The sequence below is a fragment of the Cicer arietinum genome, chromosome 4 (genome assembly GCF_000331145.2).
Source record: "Cicer arietinum cultivar CDC Frontier isolate Library 1 chromosome 4, Cicar.CDCFrontier_v2.0, whole genome shotgun sequence".
Taxonomy (NCBI): domain Eukaryota; kingdom Viridiplantae; phylum Streptophyta; class Magnoliopsida; order Fabales; family Fabaceae; genus Cicer; species Cicer arietinum.
Window position 1 is genome coordinate 63,939,878 of NC_021163.2, and position 22,568 is coordinate 63,962,445.

A 22,568-nucleotide genomic window follows, 5' to 3' on the forward strand; every position below is an offset into this window, starting at 1 on the left:
TGCAGAAAATTCATATTATCTTCAAATAAAATTTTGAAAAATAATAACCATCTTCAACAAAAATCATATTTCCATCAAACTCATAACTCAAAGTTTTAAATAAAAACTCACATTTTAAGTTAGAGATTTGATTTGAAAAATAATAAAAAGAAGAAAAAGATATTGTCTTAGTGATTTGAAGATTAGATCTTAAAAGTGTGAGTTCTTTATTTGATAGATTTGATTTTGTTGGTGATGAAGATATAAGTTTATTTAAAAATTTTATGAATTTGATAAATATATGAATTTTATTAAAATGGATAATGAATTTTATTTAAAGATAATGAATTTTCTAAGTTCATATAAAAAAATAATATTATTGACATTTTAAGACATAAACGCTTAAATCATTAATTAAAATTAAATAAAAAATTAAAAGACTTAATTATTATTTAAAATTAAACTAAAATACCGTGATAAATATTTTACCTTTCTTTTAATATATCTTAAAATATAAAAAGTCACTAAATATTTGATCAAAGATCACCATGCACTAGAGTAGTAGGTCCAAATAATAACGACACATCCATGTCGTAAATACATTGACCGCTTTTTCCTCCATGTGAAGATTTTATAAAAATTGAAAAGATCCAATTAATTTTCTATGCAAAGATTTAACTATTTTATGACCAATATTCAATTATAAATTATTAATTGATAAATTCAAAGATCAATTATACTCTTTTTTTTAGAAAGATCTATTACACTTTTAATAAACGAGATAACGAGTGAAATGATAAAGAATATTAATTCCTTGATACCTGCCTTTGCATGAAAAGGAAGTAAGTAATCTCATTAGTATACCAGATTTTTTTTTTAATAAATCATACAAGATATGTTAAATAATTATATATATATTTTCTCGCAATAAAATAAATAAGTATATAAATCTCATGGTATTGCTTTCGCAGAGAAACTTTATGTGTTTGGGTTTGGTTTAGCTTTTGTAGTCTCTCCTTCGTTCAGGAGAAGCAGGTAGAAAGAAAAGAAAATAAGGTGTGTGTGTGTGTGTCTGAACAAGGACGACCCCACACACACCTTTCTATCGTTTTTTTTCTTCTTTCCAAATCTTCTCCTAACTCCTATTTTTTCGATCATCTTTCGTACGCACAATTAATTTAAATTTCATCAATCTTTTACTTTTCTTCAAAATTAAATTTGACTTTTTAATCGCGTGCACTTCTACTTTCTTCCTCTCCTTTTCTTTCTTTTCTTCAAAACAAATGTTTTTTTTTTTACTCTTCAATAATTGGGGATTCTTCCTTATGCAAATGTCAATGATCTAATATCCTTGCTTTCTTACTCGTTTTTGAATTATTCTTCTTCAATTGCATCACACACTTCACACGTGTGACTATAGAACCAAACAATTAACCTTTTATTTTTTATTTTTTATTATTATCACAATTCTCTCTTCAAATTGGGTTTTTTTTTGCTGCTTCTGCAATTTTTTTAAGAGGTTAGTTACTTCTCTCTCTATTCCTTAATCTATAATTGAAGCTTTTGTTTCAACAAGTTGTTTAATTTAAATGTTTTTCATAAAATGTTGTTTAATTTAATTTGTATATAAACCTGCAAAAAAACCCTTTTTTTATGTGTAATTTAGTTGTAGCTGTAATTTACTTGTTAATCTCTTTTTCTATGTTTGAGATTATTTTGTTTTGCAATCTTTTGATTTTTGGTTGTGTATACTTTGTGTTTAATGTGCAGGAAGGGACTATTATTGCATATGTACTTGGAATTTTTACGAACATATAGCTATTTGATTTATGGGTTGGCTTAGCAGAATTTTTAAAGGCTCAGACCATAAGGTTTCTGAAGGGCATTACTATAGAGATGATACAAGTTATTACTTGCCATCGACTTCAGGGGTAATAGTTAACATAATTCATAATGATTTAGAATTTTTGTGTCTAGTGTTGGAAAATGTTGCAAGTTATTGTTTTGGAGAATGTTGTGTCTCATGTTTTGATTGGGGTTTGAATGTAGGATGTTTGGACTGAGAACGAGAATGAAGATATAGATCATGCTATTGCATTGTCTCTTGTAGAAGAAAATCAGAAAGCGAAGAATGTAAAGGGTGAGTGAGATAGCTCAAAAATATTATTGCAGTTTTTTGAAAGGGTCATATGTGTTGCTGCAGTTCAATTTTTTGTTAAATCTTTTCATTCAGATGATGGACTTCTTGCATTGGCATGATGCAGTTTGGAAAGTTCTAAATTTCTGATACTTGTTTCACATTTGTTCTAGATATTATTATTCCTGTTTTTCCATTGCCCCTTTCATCATCGATTTGTAATTAGGTGAAATTTGACATGAAATTTGTGGTCAAATTGTTTGATAAACGAAGAAACCAGTTGTTTTCTATTGAATTTCATGCTTGAATGTGATAGGCTGATAACTGATAGTAAATATGGTTGCTGTGTTTTTCTTGTTTGAAATATATGTAGTTTAACGTTTTATATTGTTAGCGTATATATGATGATTTGGATTTCATTTATGTCCTCATTTCATGATTTACACATGTATTAATGTTTGATATTTCTGGATTTTTTTTCTATCTTGTAGACCACAGAGCACAATTAGAAGAAGATGAACAACTTGCCAGAGCTATAGAAGAAAGCCTATATTTGGAGTCACCTCCAAAATACGGAAATGATAATATGTATCAACCAATTCAACCGATTCAACCAATTCAGCCGATTCAACCGATTCAACCAATTCAGTACTTCCCGATGGGTTACAGGTATGAGTTAGAGGGTACATTCTGCATTACAATTCCCACTTATTTGTGCTGGTTCTGTTGAACTATTTGTTAACCAATGATCTTACGATTCGTCAAGGATTTTTTTGGTAGGCAGGGGCTGATGTAACTGAACTAGAATGTAACTTGTAGTTGTTATATATGTCTAGACTATTGATTGACCTAGTTAGAAAAGCTGTGGTTGTTATTATTGTTGTTGTAGACTCTTGATCATTATCAGATGAATTTATGAACAAATAACTATGGGTTCCTATGAATCAAGTTCCACATCCAAAGAAGGGATAGCTTTTGTATCATGTATGTAGAAAAAATATAGTAGAATACTGTTATGATTTATTCTTCAGTCTAAGCAGGTTTAAAAATAGAGAATACAAGAAATTCTCTTAGTTGAATTAAGGAGAGATTTTAGGGAAATAAAAACAAAGCATATCATATTATAAAACTGAAAATCTGCATTACTAAAATAAGAAATAATCATGGGTTCTCCAACAATGCACATCATGTTCAATGCTCATAAACAAAGGGAGAAAATATCTACCCAGTAGTACATTAGAATATTAATAACACATGTAATGCAGACACAATTATGCATATCTAATCTAATTATCTACATAATAGGATATGTGCTGGCTGCAATACTGAGATTGGTTATGGACGATACCTAAATTGCTTGAGTGCATTCTGGCATCCCGAATGTTTCCGCTGCCGTGCTTGCAACCTACCAATCTCTGATTATGAGGTGCAAGAATTTCCTTTGACCTGTCATATTGCTCATTTTAATGTTTTCATAACTGGTTTTTATTCTGTACTTAGAGTTTTATTGGTTTTACATGTACATATCCTTGCTTTTGTAGTTTTCCACGTCTGGAAATTACCCTTACCATAAAACATGCTATAAGGAAAGCTACCATCCGAAATGTGATGTCTGCAAGCACTTTGTAAGTATTTCACCTTAACAACTTTTACATTCTTTCTTATTATATCTAGCATAATTTTTCTTTTCCCTTTACTATATAATATGTAAAAATGGATATGGAGAATGAAAAATGTTACTCAAATTGCAGCCTTATCTAACCATATCTTCCTTGAGTATAACCATTCTAAATGCAAATTTAGGTATTCCTAATAGTGTAAGTAGACTGTTTTTCACGGCGATGCCTTTTTCTCAATTCTCGCCACTAATGTTCATGGCTCCTCTAGTAGAAGGTGCTACTGGCATCATCCTGTTTCTTCAAACTTGTGGACATTTTCTTAATCATCATAATGTTCATAACTTTTTATATGTCACGATAAATGCATGCTCATTATTTTTCACCTTGATTTTAGCTTTATATCTCATAGCCTGTTGCTGTTAATTTTTGGTAATATATATCTTTTTGACAGATTCCAACCAACCCTGCTGGTCTTATTGAATATAGGGCACATCCATTTTGGAACCAGCATTATTGCCCTTCTCATGAACATGATAATACTCCTCGCTGTTGTAGCTGTGAGAGAATGGAGGTCAGTCCAACTTAACTATTTTTATATGAAATTGTATGGATGGTGCAAAGTGAAAAGAATGTAATGAAAGATTTCTCTCTTTATATGCAGCCACATGGGACAGGATATATTGCCCATAAGGATGGAAGGAAGCTCTGCTTAGAGTGTCTCGATTCTGCTATTATGGATACTTATGAATGCCAGCCCCTTAATGCTGATATACAAAAGTTCTATGAAAGCCTAAATATGAAACTGGATCAGCAAGTTCCACTATTGTTGGTTGAAAGACAAGCACTGAACGAAGCAAGGGAGGGAGAGAAGAATGTGAGTGAAATTGTATTTCACCTGTTGGAAGTAATATAATTGATAATTTGATTGTACTGACATTAAGTTGTTCTGATGAACTATTTTTGTGTGTTTCATTTTTGCTATTGATAGCTTTGAAAATGCTATTTTCTGGTGATATGTTAACCACATAATTATATATATCAAATAAATGATTCAATTTGACACATCTACATTATATAACAAATTTAAGAGCAAAATGGATACAAACAAATACATTCAGACTTCGAATCCTTACGCATGTAATAAGTAATACTTCCCAAGTCAAAATGCTTTAAAATATGAAGCTTCTATCTGTTGGTAGTTCACAATTAACAGGAGTGTTTTTCCTCCTTCTTATCTTTGCAGGGCCACTATCACATGCCTGAGACCAGAGGACTCTGCCTCTCAGAGGAACTCAGCACTGTAAGGTTTCCTGTTATGTTCTGTTAACATGCATATATACATATATATCAACTGAGTTGGCTCTTTTTATAGAGTGAGAGAAGGAAATCTTGATCATGTAACCATAAATGCACGGGCAAAATAAAAAATTACTTAATGGTCACAAGAACCAGTTATTATAAAGTCACAATTTTATGTTTTAAAATCTTTATCATTTATGATAAGATCTAATGGTCAAGGTTAATTCTTGTCACTTTCGTATAAAACTATCTCTCTCATTTGATATATCTCTTGTACACATAATCACATATATACATACACACATAAATACCAATGATTAGCTAGATATTTATGCTACATTGCCTTTAAAATTGATCAGATATCGAGACGACCTAGACTTGGGACAGGAAATAGAACGATAGACAGGACAACACAGCCATACAAACTGACCGCGCGCTGTGATGTGACAGCAATTCTCATTCTATACGGTCTTCCAAGGTAACAATTCAATGTTTTTGTTGCTTTTACAACTTGTATAACAAGCACAGACAAATCTAAAATAAAAGAAGAAGAAATATTAAAGGATGAAAGTTACTGTTACCAACAACACATATAACCATAAAATTTAGTTGTATCTAGTTGCATCGATTATTAGACCCAGATAATGTATTATGTTGGGCAGAAGCCGTGTATTTTTACATGGTAAACAATTCATATCTGCTTACTTAATCTGAAAATTACTTTGCTGAATAAAAAATGGTATTAAAGCCTGCAAAACTGTAACTTGCATTTGCTTTCCCCCTTGGTATCCATGGAGTTTAGCTTTTGTTAATGAGTTCAGGAAAGAACCTTTGTGTTCTTTTACAATTAGGAAATGAAGTTGATCAAAAAATAAAAAGGAATACTGCAGCTAAGCATGCATTCAATGTTGATATTAGATTATAGAATAATAATATAATAATAATTCTTCATTGGTACGTAAGATTCCCTCGAGTATAGTTGTATGTTTTTTAGTTTTTTTTTTCCTCTTATAACATTAGCATCTTTGTTTCCATCTTTCAGTTGGCTGAATCATTCTATGCACGAAATATGAATGCATTTCAGTTTTTTCTTTCACAGGTTGCTTACCGGATCGATTCTAGCACATGAGATGATGCATGCATGGCTGCGGCTAACAGGTACTATTTCTTTATCAATTTCATTTTGTTGGTATTCATTCATCTCAAAAGTCATAGCCATTCGAGCTTACATTTTCTTGGTTACAACATTTGAACTATTTTGGTAAAAAAGTACATTTGAACTATTTATTAATTTTAATGGTGGAGATTTGTCACATAACATCAAACAGTTTTCATTTTTTTTTTCGTTTGTGTTTCCTCTCAATTTTATTCCAACTCTGTATATATGAAGGTTTTCGGACTCTAAGTCCAGAGGTTGAAGAAGGTATCTGTCAGGTTTTGGCTCATATGTGGTTGGAGTCTGAGCTTTCTTCTGCATCAGGCAGCAATTTTGTATCAGCCTCATCGTCATCTGCATCATATACATCTAAGAAAGGTAAAAGGCCACCTTTTGAGAGGAAGCTCGGGGAGTTTTTCAAGCACCAGATTGAATCAGACATTTCCCCGGTTTATGGAGATGGATTTAGGGCAGGTCAAAAAGCGGTTCGCAAGTATGGCCTACAGCGGACCCTTCACCATATCAAGATGACGGGGAGTTTCCCATATGAAGCATAGATATCTCCCATTTTAATTGATTGTTTCTCATTCTTTTTAGAGATAAAGCCTGGCTTGTTGTTATTAGAAACGGAGGCTAAGGTACTTAGGCATTAGCTTTGATGCAGTGCTGATTTTTTTTGTACTTGTAATTAATTGATACCTTCGCTCATGTATTGATTACATTCATATGATTCTTTAAATCTATTTCAATCACACGGGTTATATTTATAATTGTATTATCACCTCCCAACCTCTCTTCAAATGCCCACGAATAAGAAAGAACACTTTGCTAGCAGTATCCAGTAAATTGATTATGTTTTTCATAGGAAATTGGAGCTTTTTGTGGCCCGTGACATGAATATTTTGCCTTTTCAACTATTTTTTGTTTTGTTTCAGGACTTAATAATTTCAGGACTTAATAATAATAATAATCAGAAAACAGGAGACCATTCTGGAAAAGGAATAATGATTGGTATAAACAAATGCAAGGTAAGAAAACTTTTGTATTAAAGAACCTTGCTACTGTCAACCTCAAATAGGATTGTATCTGATAGAAGGATAGTTGTGGATTTCATCTAATACAAATACCGATGACATTGGTGCATAAAAATAAAATATGTGTAATATCTACAAAATAACTGTGAAAGCAACAAAAGTGGAGATTAATTGTATATCAGTTAGCCAAAACTAAATCATTTCACCTCTCCAGGCTTAGGCTTTTATTGATGGTGGGTGATATTCTTTGCTGCATATCATTTGCCTGTATTTTCAGTAAGCTAGAGACTACCTCTTCAACGTTTGGTCTTTTTTCTGGTTCTTGAATCAAACAGGCTAGACTCAGTTTAACTAGCTGCAATGCACATGCTTTCCTACAGCTTCCAATAAGGCAAGGATCAATGAACAAACTCACCTTCTCTTCTTCATTATCGTTATCAACGATATTTTCTATGATTTCATAGAGCATTACTTCTCTTCCATCTTGTAGGGTAATAGAATCTTTGCCAGTGATCAATTCCAACAGCACCACTCCAAAGGCATAGACATCCATTTTGGTGCTGACTACCCCTGCATACAGATATTCAGGAGCCAAATAGCTCACAGATCCTACAACATATGATTTGGGACAATCAGAAGTTATCATAATTTTTGATTCTTCAGCAAGAGCTAATTTTGCTATCTTGGCCCTTAAATCTTTGTTTAGTAGAATGTTTCCACTGTTTATGTCCTTGTGCACATAGCAAGGTTCTGTGAAGTTGTGAAGATACTGAAGTCCATTTGCAATATCCAGAGCAATCTGTATCCTTTTTGCCAAACTTTGATGCTCAATGGAACTATTCTTACTAAGCCACTCCCTTAAAGATCCATTTTCCATATATTCATAAACAAGATAGTGGCAATCGTTGTTTTCACAGTAACCTTGTAGCTTTATCAGGTTGAAATGATTGATCTTTTTAAGCAAATTGACTTCTTTGGAAGCATCACCTCTCATTCTTTTAACAGCCAACACTTCCTTGCCGTTGCCAAATTCGCCGCGAAATAAAGAACCATTGATTCTATTCTTTGAACTAAAATTCTCAGTTGCCTCTGTTATTTCTTCAAAGCTATACACTTTGGAGATATGTTCAATGATTGCTATCTTCCCGCGTATCTCTTCTGAAGAAATCCCTATTTTATTCTTAACTCGATTGCCTCGGTTAAAGAAACTTCCTGATCTCTTTCTGAGCAGAAACAGAAATAGAAACAGCAGAAACAAGATGACACACAGAACCAGTACTGAGGTGGCAATAGCAATGATGAGTACTTTTTTCTTTGACTTGCACTTTTTGAAACTTCGACCAGTAGAGGGTGTCATGGTTGGTGGATCATTAACAACTATGGTTGTTGAACTCACTGGTTCACTTTGCAAAGGAATCAGAACAGTTGTGAATGGATAAAGCATTTCAGTTTGTGTGGAAAAACCATTGGCATCAAGAAGATTACCAACTGCTACATTGAATCTTGTAGCAATATATGAAATATTATCACCCCAGTTCACAGAATATGTGAGTAAATACTTGATTCCATTTGTTTTCTGATGATATGTTGGACAAGCGCATCTGAGAGGCACGTGCAACTCCATTCCTTGATGCAAATCAAGTTCACCATATCGATTCACACGCATAAGAGAATCACATGTTGACAAACCTTGAAACGTGTCGTTTGCTACTGTCAAATAAGTTGAGTTTGGACCCAATATATATTTTGTTTCAGCTTGGTAATAATCATTGGTTAAACAAGAACAGTTGACAGGGACAATAACCTCTTTGCCAGGTGGGAAAACTGCGAACAAATTGACACTGTTGATTCTCGCTAGCTCTTTCGGGTTCAACGATAAAAAGTTGGAAATTGTGGAGATAGAGTTATAAGAAGGTTTGGATTTGAATATGACAAAAGCCATGCAAGATTTGTTGAGGCCATTGCAAGTGTAAAGAAATGCCGGGGAAGGTCCCTTTTCGTCGTTATTGTTGCAGCCGAGTATAGAATTTCCTGAGTAATTCTGTTGTGCCTTGGTTTTTGATGAAAGAAGAATGATTAGTGTGAAGAAAATGAGGTTACACACATGATGATTCATGGTGAAGTTATTTTCTTTATGAAAATGACAATTAGTTAGTGCCTAGAAGAAATAATGTATGAGAAACTTAGGCTAAGCACTGATATATGATATATCAGAATAACGTGTGAGAAATTAAAAGACATAGTCTTTATCATTTTATTAATATTATTATACTATATTAATTATATTATGTAGTACATTATATAGGCCCGCAGCTTCTACTACCTTGGTCTGTTAGTTGTTTTTGTAGATGGATTGTATAAAATGGGTCATACTTAAATTTAATTGACCAAGTTTGAGGTTTACGTCATAGATGAAGAATTATATGGAAATTCTTTTCACACAGACAATGAATGTATTAAAATATGTAGCCACTTGAATTAGTTTGTTCAGAAATTAAAGTCATAATATTTTTGTTCTCAACAGGTCTTATCTTAGTGATAGGACCATGTTGTATTTTATTCAAGACCTTTATGATTAATCAATTTATTATATCATATGGTATGATTGAGCCTCTGGAATTGGTTCACTGTCAAAGGTGAGCTGCAGCTTTCTTCTGCCTGCTTCTACTGTCATGATATAATCGGCTTTTCTTGTTTCTTTTTTCATTTATTTATGAAAAGATTGCATAGAAGCTTGATATTAAAAGGTCAAATGTTAAATATATGAAGCCAAATAAGTCACTAGCATTGAAGTGTATGTTATTATTGTACCCAATTAGAATTATAACCAAAAGTTATAGTTTTCTTAGTAGCGACCAATATAAAAATAGATTTTGTAAAAATAACTTAAAATTCGATTTTGTAAAAAAAACTTAAAATTGTTTCATTGTAAAATCTCTACTCCTTCCAAAATAGATTCTCCAAGACACATGGGAATGTTGCATCAACATTGTCATTTCTTAAATCAATTGATTTCTATATCCTCACTATACTAAATGCACTATTCTACATTGATACTCCTCATGATCTTAATTTGGGCTGATTTTCAAAATTGATTTTCCTGAAGTGATCTTAAATGATGTGGCAGTACAAAGTATATGTAAAACTTTTTTTACACCGATAGAGTGGCAAATTTAAAATAGCACGCTAACAACTTTCAATATTTTAAATTATGCATCATCTGTACAATTTAATTCACACAATTACTAATTACTCTATCTTTTAGATCTTAAAATATAACCACGAACAATCTCGGGATATAAACTTGTGAGGATACCTCCGATATTTGTATCCGAACCCAATTAAATATAGAGTCTAAATATATATATCTAATGATAACTAACACATTCAGACAACAATATAGCTTCCAATTAACATTGTATGAAACAAGGGTAAGTATTTAAGTCTCTTAACTATTTAGAATCAAGAGTTGGAGATTCCATATGAAAAAAATATTTGTTGAAAAATATGGCGCTATATGAAGAAAAAAAAAAGAGACAACAAAAATATTAAAATAAAAAAAGAAAGAAGAAGTTAATAGCTCCAAAAAGTAAATTTTCATTGGGGCCATTTTCAAAAAGAAGAAAATAGAAAAAATTCCATAAGACATGTATAAACAAAAAACAAAGGTGTGAATAGACGAGCCCATTTGCTCCAAAAACGCCGGTCCATAAATGATAAGTGGGAAAAAAATAATATAAACAAAAAAGCCGGTCCATAAATGAAAAGCAGAAAAAATAAAATAAATCGCCCACCGTGGGGCTCGAACCCACGACCACAAGGTTAAAAGCCTTGCGCTCTACCAACTGAGCTAGACGGGCTTCTTGTTATTAAACTAACTTTATTATATATAAAGCTTTAAATAAATTTTCCAATAGTCTTACATATTTTTAGTTGAGTAGTTTATGAACATTTTCAATTTAAATAAAATAATATTTTTGGAATTTTTAGATTTCTAGAAGAAAGACGATCTTTTAAATTGTCATTTTTTTTAAGTGTAATGTATATTAAAAAATGCATGCAAGAGTTTGAGTTTCATGTACTATTATTCGAAAAAGTTTTAATCAATCATGTGTGTAGTAGAAGTATTGATGATAAAAATCATTTTTTTTTAAAATTATTTAACTGTTATGATTGATTGACCATATAAAAAATATTTACAAGAGCATATATAAATTAAATTCAAACAATAAACCATATTATATATTTAACTATCATGGAATTGTCAACAAAGATAACAATCATGATTTATTAATTTTTGCCCTCTAAATTAAGATCCTCGTCATTTCTCAAATGAAATAAAAAAATATTATTATAATTACTTTTTGTATATAAAATTAATAAGTTGGTTAAAATTGGACCATAACCTTTATTATCTTATTTGGATAGAGTTGAGTTAGTTTATAAAAATAATAAAAAGTTCGAGTGGAACTAATTGTTTAGATTGTGGTCTTTGTTCCTAGGATATGCTATAATAAATTATAGGAATGTTATTTGTCTCAACAGAGTCATGAAGTAAAATTGGTCAACAAAAGAGATCCTGCTAACTATACATAGATAGTTTGTAAATTTAAATAGTTTTAACCGAGTCAAGTATCTTCGTGACACTATCGTGATGCATCTTCTGAATTATATATGATGATACTAAATTTTTTCTTATTTGTCTTGACAGTTATTAAAATTTGGAGTACCTCTTATATTTAATTAATGAATATTTTTTCTTATAAGAAAATAATATTAAAAATTTAATTGAACTGTTTATCTTTTTGACAGAATCGAACTCATTACATTTCAGAAAAAAAATAAAATTGAACTGATCATATTGATGATTCATTTATCCACTCATTTTTTTTAATGAATTGTATGGATAGGCTCATAAAAAATAGATCTTTATGATCAATATGGAACGTATAGATCTAGAAAATCTTTAAAGGATAGTTATATATCGACGTCGGTAAAAGAATACAAACAATTTAAAAATAGTAAAAACAAAAATGTCATATACTTTTTATTATTTAATAGACACAACCTAGTATAAAATATAAATGCTAGGGAAGTGAGAGGACAAAGATTAGTGAATGATGGTAGAAACTAGACAATAGGACATAAATATTCATAGCCTATGATTCTATGGAAGACTCCGTATATAACTAATTGCACAGTATAGTACTGCCTATGTACTTATTATTATGATTATGATTATCCTACATAGATATTTATTGAAATTTAATCATATTTAATTGTGTTATGATATGAATATTTTTGTTTCCTAATAGAAATAGACAATGAGTGAGAGTGAGGAAGCACCGGAGAAGTGGGACTCAACAACTAAACTGTGTCCATATTGTGTAGTACAAATCATGTTACCCACTCATAAGTACTTTCTTTCCACTTACGCGTTTATCTTCTTGCATTAATTTGACATTTTCATTCTTTATTATCTACCTTTTTTTCTTTTCTCTCTCCACCGACACTATCTTCTTTTTTTTGTTTTTTTTCAATTATTAAATTAAATGTTGGGCCATTTAGGAGTGTATATTGTTGATTTTGGATAAGAGTTAAGAAATAATAATCAAGATGTTGCGGGTTTGATATTCACATATCAAATTTATAAAATTTATTGTTGGATTAAAAATTATTATTATATAGATTATGTTTATATGATATAATATTAATATGAAATTATTTGTTATATTATTGAGATAAAAAAAATTATTTTGTTTGATGAAAATTTATAAGACATCAATTTTAATGTATCCGTTAATATATCAAATAATTTTAAATTAATAATAAATTTTATAAATATGATTTATGTCATAATAACTTTTAATTTAATGGTGAATTTTGTAATATAAGTATGAGATAAAAATTTATTACATGTGTCATATTTTCAGTTTGACAATGTGGGGGGTTAATTCATATGTTCTCTAGTACTAATGTTATTTATTGCAATAAAAAAAGACATTGGAGCCGTTTTATTTTATTTCATTACAAATATTTACTTATGTATTAAATTATATTCCTAGAAAAAGATTTCTTAACTTTAAGAAATAAAAAGGAAAAAATTTAGATATATTTTCTTATATATTTTTGGTATGATTTTTAACTTAAAATACACATTTTTTATCGTATAATAAAGTTAATTTATTAATTTTAAATTATAAAAAATAATTATATTATTTTTTATTATATAAAAAGAAAAAGAATATTATTTTTTATGGATTAATGAAAAGTAATTTTTATTTATCATTCATATTTGATCTTTTAAATCAATATGACATATAATTTTTTAATGATACGACATATAACTAACATTTATAAAATAACCATTAAAGTTTGTATTAATAAGATTAATTTCTACAATTTTTAAAAACTTTTGAAAGTTTTTATATTTTTATTCAAAGTTTTTATTTTTTTTCATTCATGTATTTTTTAAGTATACAAACATTTTTATATTTTATTAGAAAAATAAATAAAATATATGACGTACTTATTAGCTATGAATGCAATATCTTGTCAAAGAAAATATTACGACATCAAACATGAAAAGTAAACAGAATGAATTCTTACAGGCTGTCAAGTGATGATATCGTCATATTTTGATAAGGTCATTGACTTATTTGCATTTTTTTATTTTTCTTTGAGACAATATTCCTTTTCCTTTTCCTTTCCAATTCTTAATTCTTTTTTATTTTTTAACAACAATCTTGTTAGGTTGAGTAGAAATATGTGGAGCCAAGATTTTTGGTTTCGGCTCATCTAAAATAGTGGATAATTCAACTTAGAAATAAAATGAAGTAATATATCAATAGGTAATGAATAAATTAATATGATACTACTATATGAACCTCCAACACACATTTTTCAACCAATTAATTTTAATTTGCCAAAATACAATTTTATTCATTAATAAATATAAATAAGTGTGGTCTTTAAATTATAATATAACTGACAAATATTAATATTATTTAATTTGTGTGAATTAATTACGATAAAATTTATTATTTTTTAAAATAAAAAAATAAAAAATAAAAATAAATAATCTCGATAGTAATTCAGATTTAAAAATTTGTTATAAAATATGTCTAAAAACACGTGTATTTAAATATAACAACACACTCATTCATTAATATGTTGTTGTTTTTAAATATTTTATCAAAAAGAAATTCCCACATATGTCTTCTTGGTTGGGATGAAAACTGGAAATATGTAAGGTTCGCCGATTGAGCCATTGAGGTTTACAGCCTATCTTACATATAATTTACACTAAACTATATTTTTTTTAAAGCATGTGCACCTAAAAATATTTTACTACAGTAAAACAAGTTTTTAGACCTACTAGTAAGATATTTTTAAGAAAATATAAATAATGTTTTTATCATTATTATTATTATTATTAGTATATTAGATGTTGTAATGTGTATTAAATTATAAATTTATTAACTTTTTTAATAATTTAAATATATAAATCTTTATTAATTTTTGACATATTTAATTATATTATTATAAAATAGAATTGAAATAAGATATCGATGTAAAGTTATGTTAAATCTCAAAATAGAAATAGAATTTAACTTCACAAGCTTATTAATTTGTTAATTAGTCTATTTAAAGATGATATATGTCACTAATTTAATGACATGTTTTTAACGAGTGATCTTTTGATCATTTTTACTACTAAAAAATATCTAGAAATGAGTTTTTTTAGGGGAATTAATGTTTTCCAGGAGTCTTGTTTATGTGAATTTTGTACATTTTGTATAGTGTAGGTTTTTGACTAGGTTAACAAGTCATACCAAATTTTAAAAAGTTATACTTAAACTTAAAAATAAAATCATGACAAGTATTATGCCAAACTTGAACTTAGATTATTTTAATTTTAAAATAGACCACCAGACTTAATCCTAACATATTGTAAAGTCTAACTTCATCTTAATCTATTCTTGCAACTAGTTCTTGTGATAACAACATCTTCGGAAAAAGTATTTTCCTACACATAACTTTTGTTTCAAGAGTAAAACACCAAAATGGTTACTGACTCTACAGGGCTCTCTCAATTGAGTTCTCGATAATAGAAATATTTTAAGTTGATCTATGACTCTTTAAAATATTTCTTAAATTCGTTCATCCGTAAATGACCATTACTAAACTTCATTAATTGATAATGTGTTTGTTAAATGGAATGTTGACAATCAAAATAGTTCATGACTTTGTAGAACACTCTTAATTTAGTCATTGAGAATATGAATATTTCAATTTAATCCTTAATTTTAAAAAATATTTTTCAAATTCATCTTTCTATGAATGTTTCAAATTCATCTTTCTATGAATGTCTATTACTAAAATTATAGATAATGATGATGAGTTTATTAAGTGTATTGTTGACAGTATTAGGCTCTTAGCCATTGAGAAAACAATACAAAATGTTAGAAATTGAAAATAGAGAGCGATTGTAGACCTTATAACATTGTGCATTGTTTCTTGATGACAATTTATGTTGTTCTATACAATATTTTGTACTGTGAAAAAAACGACATATCTTCTTGTTGAAACTTTATGTTCTTCTATTATGCATTGTGAAGAAAACAACAATTCTTCGTTCTACAATCACCACTAATATGTGTCCACACCAATCAAATCATTTTAAATTATTATCATTACTATTTAAAAAACACATTTATAAAAGAATATAATCAAAGATGAAAAGTGAACAATGTGTACATATCCACCATTTTAAAGTGCACAAAGAGGTAGAACTGATAACTTCACAATGCATAATAATATAGAGAAGAAGATAGAGTGTCAAGAGAGAGAAAAAATAAGCTCACAAAAGTTATGATACATAATTGTCATATTTATTTTACAGTTTCAATATTTTTTTTATTCTTCTCTTTAATTGTACACTTAAGAGATAAATTATCACCATATATGATAGTTCGTAAACGACATTCATAAAAGAATCAATCTGAAAAACATTTTACAAACTAAATTTATATTAATTGGAGAACTCTACAAAATCACATATCATTTTGATTGTCAACATTTAATTTAACGGAACATTAATGAAATTTAGTAATGATGAACCAATAGTATGGCAAAAACGAAAATAAATGAATTACATAGAGATTTTTAATTTATTTCACCACTAGACTTGATCCACTTGATCCAAGTCCTTTATTGACCACCTTGACCACTAGACTTGATCCAAGTCCTTTTTGCTCCCTCATCAAGCCAAACCGGGATCTGATACCACTTTTTGGGAATTCCGGGGGAGCCCGACATTTGGAATGGGCTAAACAAGGATTCATAAGAAGAGACTTAGACACCACATTTCAACCTAAAACCTTAAGGCATTAGGATTATGGGTCATTCTCCTTATATATCCAATATAGCCTCCATTCATTGTCAATGTGGGACTAACCACTAATAATTGAATTCCAACAAATATACTACAACATCTTAGTTTATCTCGTCAGATTAGTTTCTACTCCCTCCCTAAATATATATAAGCATTTCATTGAATGTTTTTTTTACATATATTAATAAAAATGGGTGTTGTAACTAATGTGTATTCCCTCTGTCTTAGGAATATTGTTTCATTTGTAACAAAAATTGTTTCAAAATAAATAACCATTTAAATTTCTAATGCACTTTTTTTTCAATGATATCCTTTTATTAATAATATTTATATTATTTTTAATTTAATATCTTCTACTTTATATTTATAATATTGATAATGTATTATTATCTAACAAAAAGCATTAAATAAAAATAATATTATATTTATTTCATTGATATTTTTTTTAATATGTATGAAATGGTCAAATAATTTTAAGATAGATTCAATAATATAAACTAATAATATTAATAAGAATAAATTTAGAAAAAGTATAACAAATGCTTCTAATAATTTGTACAAGAGTTTACATTTAAAAACAAAATAAATTATCAATGATATATGTTTATAATTAGAAACATAAATAATATATGTAGAGATATTTTTTTTTCTAAAAGGTGTTAATAATTAAGGATACTATATTTAATTATTATTACTATGACTAAATTGTTAAGTTCAATGGTCTCTGATCATGTGTGAATGGTTGTCAGAGATATTTTCATCTGCTTGCAGGTCAACAATGAACAATCTATTATGCGTCAAATTCAGGTTCCACAATCACATTCTGATATGCTTCTATCTCTCTCTCTTAACAAAGTCTTTACAAATAAAGTTATTAATATGGCGTTTTAATACGTAAATAGTATTTACCAATTTATGCTTTTAAATGTTAAAAATGATTTATCTCACTATTAAATTTGAAATTTGGTAAATTAATATTAGAGGCCTAAATATTGCAGATGAATCCGCAAATATAAAGTAAATTTCTGTGAATTTAAATTGTATGGTGTTTTTACTTAATTTTAAAATTATGTTCAATTTTTAAAGCTCAATCTAAAAAATCTACTTTTTTGTCATTCTCAACATATTTAACCTTTTGTCTTCTCACTTTAACAACATTTAGTGAATTATTCTTCTAATATTGTATTGTTAAATTTGTTACGGTGATTTGAATATTTTTGCTTTATAATTAAATTAAAAATTTAAATTATTGATGTATTTAAGATATTCTAAATGTATTTATGGATATAGATAAATCACAAATTCGATTATCCAACTTAATTAATTTGAATTTGGATCAAACTCATTTAATAAATAAGGCTAGATGTGGGTCAGATTGGGTTGAGTTTAGTTAAAACCGAAACTCAAACCGTGTAGAGAACATTTGGTTGAGCATAGTGACAAAAATCAGTATTAGGTTGGATCATACCGCTCATTTCTGAGTTGGATTGGGTAGTGGGCTATCCATTTTTAAAAAAATTTAATTATTAAAGATGAATCAACATATTTTTTCTAAAAAGTGACACAACCTTAATTTTCTTAAAAAATGTAGTGTAATCTATTTTCACTATTTTTTTTTTGTTACTAATATATATAAATATATAATTAATGAAAATATCAAATTCATAAAAATTGATCATGAAATATTTTCATCGTAAGCATAAAAAAACGAAAGTTGCAAGATATCTAAAATTGCATAAAATGCTTGCAAGTTTCAAAATGATCTTAATGCAACATCCTAAAGTAACCAAATAATTTTTAAAAATTGGATAACCTATAAAAATTGGGTTGGGTCTGGTTTTACCTGGTACTCAATTATTTTGAGCGATTTGCTAATTTTGAAACTATGATAGCTCATTCACATTCATTTACTCGACCCAAAATATTTTTTAATGTCAAACCGAGTTGGTTGGGTTGGCTTAACCCATGTACAATCCTAGGTAGAAAGTATATCGAGAATAATACAATTCAAAGTTGTTAAAAAAAAAAGATTAATCTACAAATAAACTCATATCATGTTGGTTAATAGCATTAAACAACGAAATAACTACAAATGTGACAAAATCTATAAATATAACAAAATTTAAGTGTTCAGAATATTTATGTCTATGAAACTATAATGTTAACGACGTCAATGTCATTGATTGAATCTATAATAGATTGAAATTGATATATAAATCTAAACTAAATAAACATCGCAACAAAAACGGTAAATCAAAACAATGGTGCTCTAAGATGATGAATAAAAACAACACCATATTAAGATGTCAAAATCATGAGGAAAAAAATTATATATAAAAATAATATATTTCAAAGAAAAAGAGATTTAGATTAATAAATCTGACAAAAAATTTGGTCATAAATCACCTTCCATAAGTGAACATAAGAGAAATATAACAAAATAATGTGACTAGGTTGTCGTCATGAAAGGAGGCAACTTGGAGAAACTGTTGAGTCAAAGTTATTATCAAGTTCAACAATCGATTATATATGGCTGTTTTGTTACGGTTTTGAAAAAGATGATTTTTATAGTTTTTTATTTTCTAACTTTAAAAAAAATAATTTTGGTATTATTTTTGTTAGACAATAAAAATAAAAAATTGACTTAAATAGCTTAAAATAAAATATTATTTTTGGTATATCATTTATTTATTATAATTTTGTTAGACAATAAAATTTTAAAATATGATTAAAATAAATTAAAAAAAAACTATTTTAAGAACTTTTTCATAAAAAACATTTTTAAAAAATACTTATTTAAAAAAATGTAACATTTATCATGTTAAAAAATCTCTAATTAAGAATATCTAAATTATTAAATGTCAAAAATTAGCTTTTTCTAATTGGTAACAAATGATTCCAAAATAATTTATTTTATTATTTTAAAACAAATTCTCGTAAATTTTTTTAAAAAAATATAAATTTAAAATTATGTTTTAAAAAATTTAAAACAAACTCTCCTACATTTCACCATAATTGTAAAATATTGTCTTTTTATATTATAATTTTGATTACGGGAATTTATATTCTAATAATAAATAGACAGTAATTTTCATTTTATAATAATAATGAAATACATTCGAGACTTTATAATCATAGTTTTTAAATTATATCATTGTTGTGTTGTATAATTCATTTTTAGATGATATTCTCATCGATAAATCCAATTGTTATGTGCCTTTAAATCCTAACTCGACTGATAAATACCGATATTGTTTAGGTTATACGTCTTGTTTTATGTACGAACTCGAAATTTTACAGTTGTGTGACTTAATTATGATAAAATTTATTATCTTTTATAAGATTAAAAAAAAAATTAATTGTTATGTCTTTTTTTCTTAATCACTTTTTTTTATCTATGAGAGTCGAATTCAAGATCATAATTAAAATACCCCAATCTAATTCCACTCTAATCAATATAAGATTGATATTTAATTCATAATATTCAATTTTTTATAATAAAATATTAAGTTTTCAAATTCAATAACATAATACTAGTTTCTTTGCCTCCAATCATCAGTTTTTTAAAGACTAAAAACTTTGTAGTCTTTACTTTCCTTTCACCATCAATTATTCATTAATGCACATGGCATTGTTTATCCAAGGAAAGATTAATCAGCTGTCACAATACCTTTCCAACCTCACCTTATTTCTATGAATACAAACAGAATACAATAAAAAATAAAACAAAGATAAAAAGTTAGCAAACACATTATTGTTTAGTTTTAAACATAAAAAATCGATCATTACAAAAAAAAATTAATGTTAAATTTTTTTAAAAAAAACTGAAAGTCGATGATGCATCCAAAAAGACTCATGAAAATTAATTTGTGTTTTAATTCTTTATGTAACATATATAGCTTTAGAACTTTATAAGGGCCTTTTCACTAGTCATAATCAAACAACATTGAGTAAAAAAAAAAAAATTAAACAACATATTTTACATAATAATAGTACTTAGTGAAGATCTGAACGCTGATGCATCCAAATGGGAAATCTAAACGGGTTATTACTTATTAAGAATCCTATTAAACACTTTAATTTTAATCAAACTCTTTTAAAATAGAAAGAAAAAAAACTTTAATGTAAAACAATTAATACTAATTATTGATGAATAAATCAAAGAGTTTGAACTAAAATAGACAAATAGGCATAATAATAAATTATAGCTGTTGAGAAATATTGACCATTAAAATTTTCAATTGTTTAAAGAAATTCTCAATTATTATACCATAAAGCCTAAAATTCCTTATAACATGCTTAAAGGAACAAAATCAAAACTCAAGCCATGTTACTTAAACTAAAAAAAACAGGAAAAAAAATTGGTAGGAATCTAAACAATCAAAACAATCAAAACAAAATTGTCTTTTCATATCATAAATCATAAACATGATTTGATTATGCTCTGCTCTCCTTATTAAGAACAAAAATTACTCATATACAACAAAGTCATTATTTTTTTCTCTCAAACAATATTGAAAAATCTCATATCCTTCACAATTATCTCCCTTTCCATAATTTGAAAGAGTATACATATATTTTGTAATTACATATCAACATCATTTTTTTCTATAATTCTCTCCGATTACTTTTTATAAGAAACATTTGAATCAACAAAAAAATTAAAATGTATTTAGCATATAATCCAATACATTAATTTTTGTTGACTCAAGAATAAAATTTGTTCAAGAATCAAGAGAAAATGGTGTCTTCAAAAGATCATAAGGTGCCCAAAGAGCATCCAAAGGACAAGGTCTATTAGCATCCAATCTAACCCAAGGTTTACCTTTTCCACTCCAATGCAACAAACTAACTGGACCAGGATGAAGATCTCTACAAAGTCCTCTAAAATTATCACCACCAAGTCCATGTTGATTCCATCTATGATCCACAGGAACAATGTTCCCTGCAAAAACAAGCAAAAAAGGCGGTAATGAACCGAGTTCATAAATCCTCATCCTCTTCTGTAATTCCATCCATTCTTCGATTTTCTTCGTGTAATCGCCTTCGCGCCACTTTTCTAGATCAATTACCATAACCCCAGTATTAAAGTAACAAGCTTTTCTATTAGCAAATGTTAATGACAATGATGGGTTGGACCAAAATGTTGGTGTGAAATAAAATGTGAAATTTGCATTACAATATTCAGGTGCTGCCAAAACATTTTTTTGGCCTAATTGGGTTGATGCAAGTTTTATTATATCATCAATTAATATAAGGTCTGAATCTAAGTACACAATTTTTTTGACACATAATGGAATTAAATTTGCTAAGTAACTTCTTGCATAATTTAGAGGACAATCGAGTGCGGATCGAATCGAAGTTGAAATCAAACCCGAGACTATTGAATCATCGAAATTATAGACTTGGAATTTGAGGTAAGGGAAGGATTTGAAAATTGTTGAGTTTAATAAGGAAGTGTTTGAGGAACAAACAAAATGGAAGAAAATGTTTTGTGGACATGATGAGTGTTGGAGGACAGAGAGGATTGCAGCCATGGATCCTCGGATGTATGTTGTGTCTAATGTCATTGCCACGTGGACTGCTTCATTGGAACAAAGATATGTTTCAATGTTTTCTTCCTCTTCTTCTTCTATGTTGTTGTTGTTTTGAGTGATGGAGGGGCAATTTGGGGAATTGTAGAATTGAGGGGCTTCTTTGAATTGATTTGTGATGATAGGTTTTTGGGTTTTTGAGGGTAGAGATTGAGATGGAAGAGATAAGAGGGAGAGAGTGAGGATGATTAGAAAGAATAATTTTGATTTTGGAAAATTGAAATTCATTGTTAGTGTGTGTTTTTTTGAGTGAGATCTAGGAGGTGGCTTATAATTGGAGTTTGAGGTTTGAAACACGCTTTTGAGTTACAAAAAGTTTTGTAACTTATTAAAAAGAAGAAAAGAGGGAAAGA

General features: G+C 28.3%; 3 protein-coding genes and 1 non-coding gene across 5 annotated transcripts; 1 reads left to right on the forward strand and 3 right to left on the reverse strand.

Moving 5' to 3' along the window:
• The first annotated feature begins 910 nt into the window (after positions 1 to 910).
• LOC101499377 (protein DA1) lies at positions 911 to 6,965 on the forward strand. Of its 2 annotated transcripts, none has more exons than XM_027333780.2 (12): positions 911 to 1,014; positions 1,750 to 1,910; positions 2,029 to 2,119; positions 2,608 to 2,785; positions 3,422 to 3,542; positions 3,658 to 3,741; positions 4,187 to 4,306; positions 4,397 to 4,609; positions 4,979 to 5,035; positions 5,394 to 5,512; positions 6,134 to 6,192; positions 6,425 to 6,965. In XM_027333780.2, the coding sequence occupies exons 2-12, from the start codon at positions 1,809 to 1,811 to the stop codon at positions 6,745 to 6,747; spliced, it is 1,467 nt and encodes a 488-aa protein (XP_027189581.1). In that variant the 5' UTR covers positions 911 to 1,014; positions 1,750 to 1,808; the 3' UTR covers positions 6,748 to 6,965. The 2 variants fall into 2 exon arrangements, with proteins under 2 accessions (XP_027189581.1, XP_004499115.1); XM_004499058.4 differs by having other exon boundaries at positions 948 to 1,498.
• Positions 6,966 to 7,426: 461 nt separating this feature from the next.
• On the reverse strand, positions 7,427 to 9,340 carry LOC101499893 (lysM domain receptor-like kinase 4). The gene has a single exon (XM_004499060.4). The coding sequence runs from the start codon at positions 9,338 to 9,340 to the stop codon at positions 7,427 to 7,429; it is 1,914 nt and encodes a 637-aa protein (XP_004499117.1).
• A 1,671-nt stretch (positions 9,341 to 11,011) lies between these two features.
• On the reverse strand, positions 11,012 to 11,084 carry TRNAK-UUU (transfer RNA lysine (anticodon UUU)). Its single transcript has one exon. It is a non-coding gene; the product is annotated as a tRNA-Lys (tRNA).
• Positions 11,085 to 21,003: 9,919 nt separating this feature from the next.
• LOC101500230 (probable galacturonosyltransferase-like 1) lies at positions 21,004 to 22,562 on the reverse strand. Its single transcript, XM_004499061.4, has one exon. The coding sequence runs from the start codon at positions 22,441 to 22,443 to the stop codon at positions 21,346 to 21,348; it is 1,098 nt and encodes a 365-aa protein (XP_004499118.1). The 5' UTR covers positions 22,444 to 22,562; the 3' UTR covers positions 21,004 to 21,345.
• Between the last annotated feature and the right edge of the window lie 6 nt (positions 22,563 to 22,568).

Excerpts from the sequence above, each read along its gene's own strand:
- LOC101499377 (XM_027333780.2), top strand. The coding sequence starts at position 1,809 with ATGGGTTGGCTTAGCAGAATTTTTAAAGGCTCAGACCATAAGGTTTCT. Across the intron at positions 4,307-4,396 it reads GTAGCTGTGAGAGAATGGAG|CCACATGGGACAGGATATAT; the intron begins GTCAGTCCAACT and ends CTTTATATGCAG. Across the intron at positions 4,610-4,978 it reads CAAGGGAGGGAGAGAAGAAT|GGCCACTATCACATGCCTGA; the intron begins GTGAGTGAAATT and ends TTATCTTTGCAG.
- LOC101499893 (XM_004499060.4), bottom strand. The coding sequence starts at position 9,340 with ATGAATCATCATGTGTGTAACCTCATTTTCTTCACACTAATCATTCTT.
- LOC101500230 (XM_004499061.4), bottom strand. The coding sequence starts at position 22,443 with ATGAATTTCAATTTTCCAAAATCAAAATTATTCTTTCTAATCATCCTC.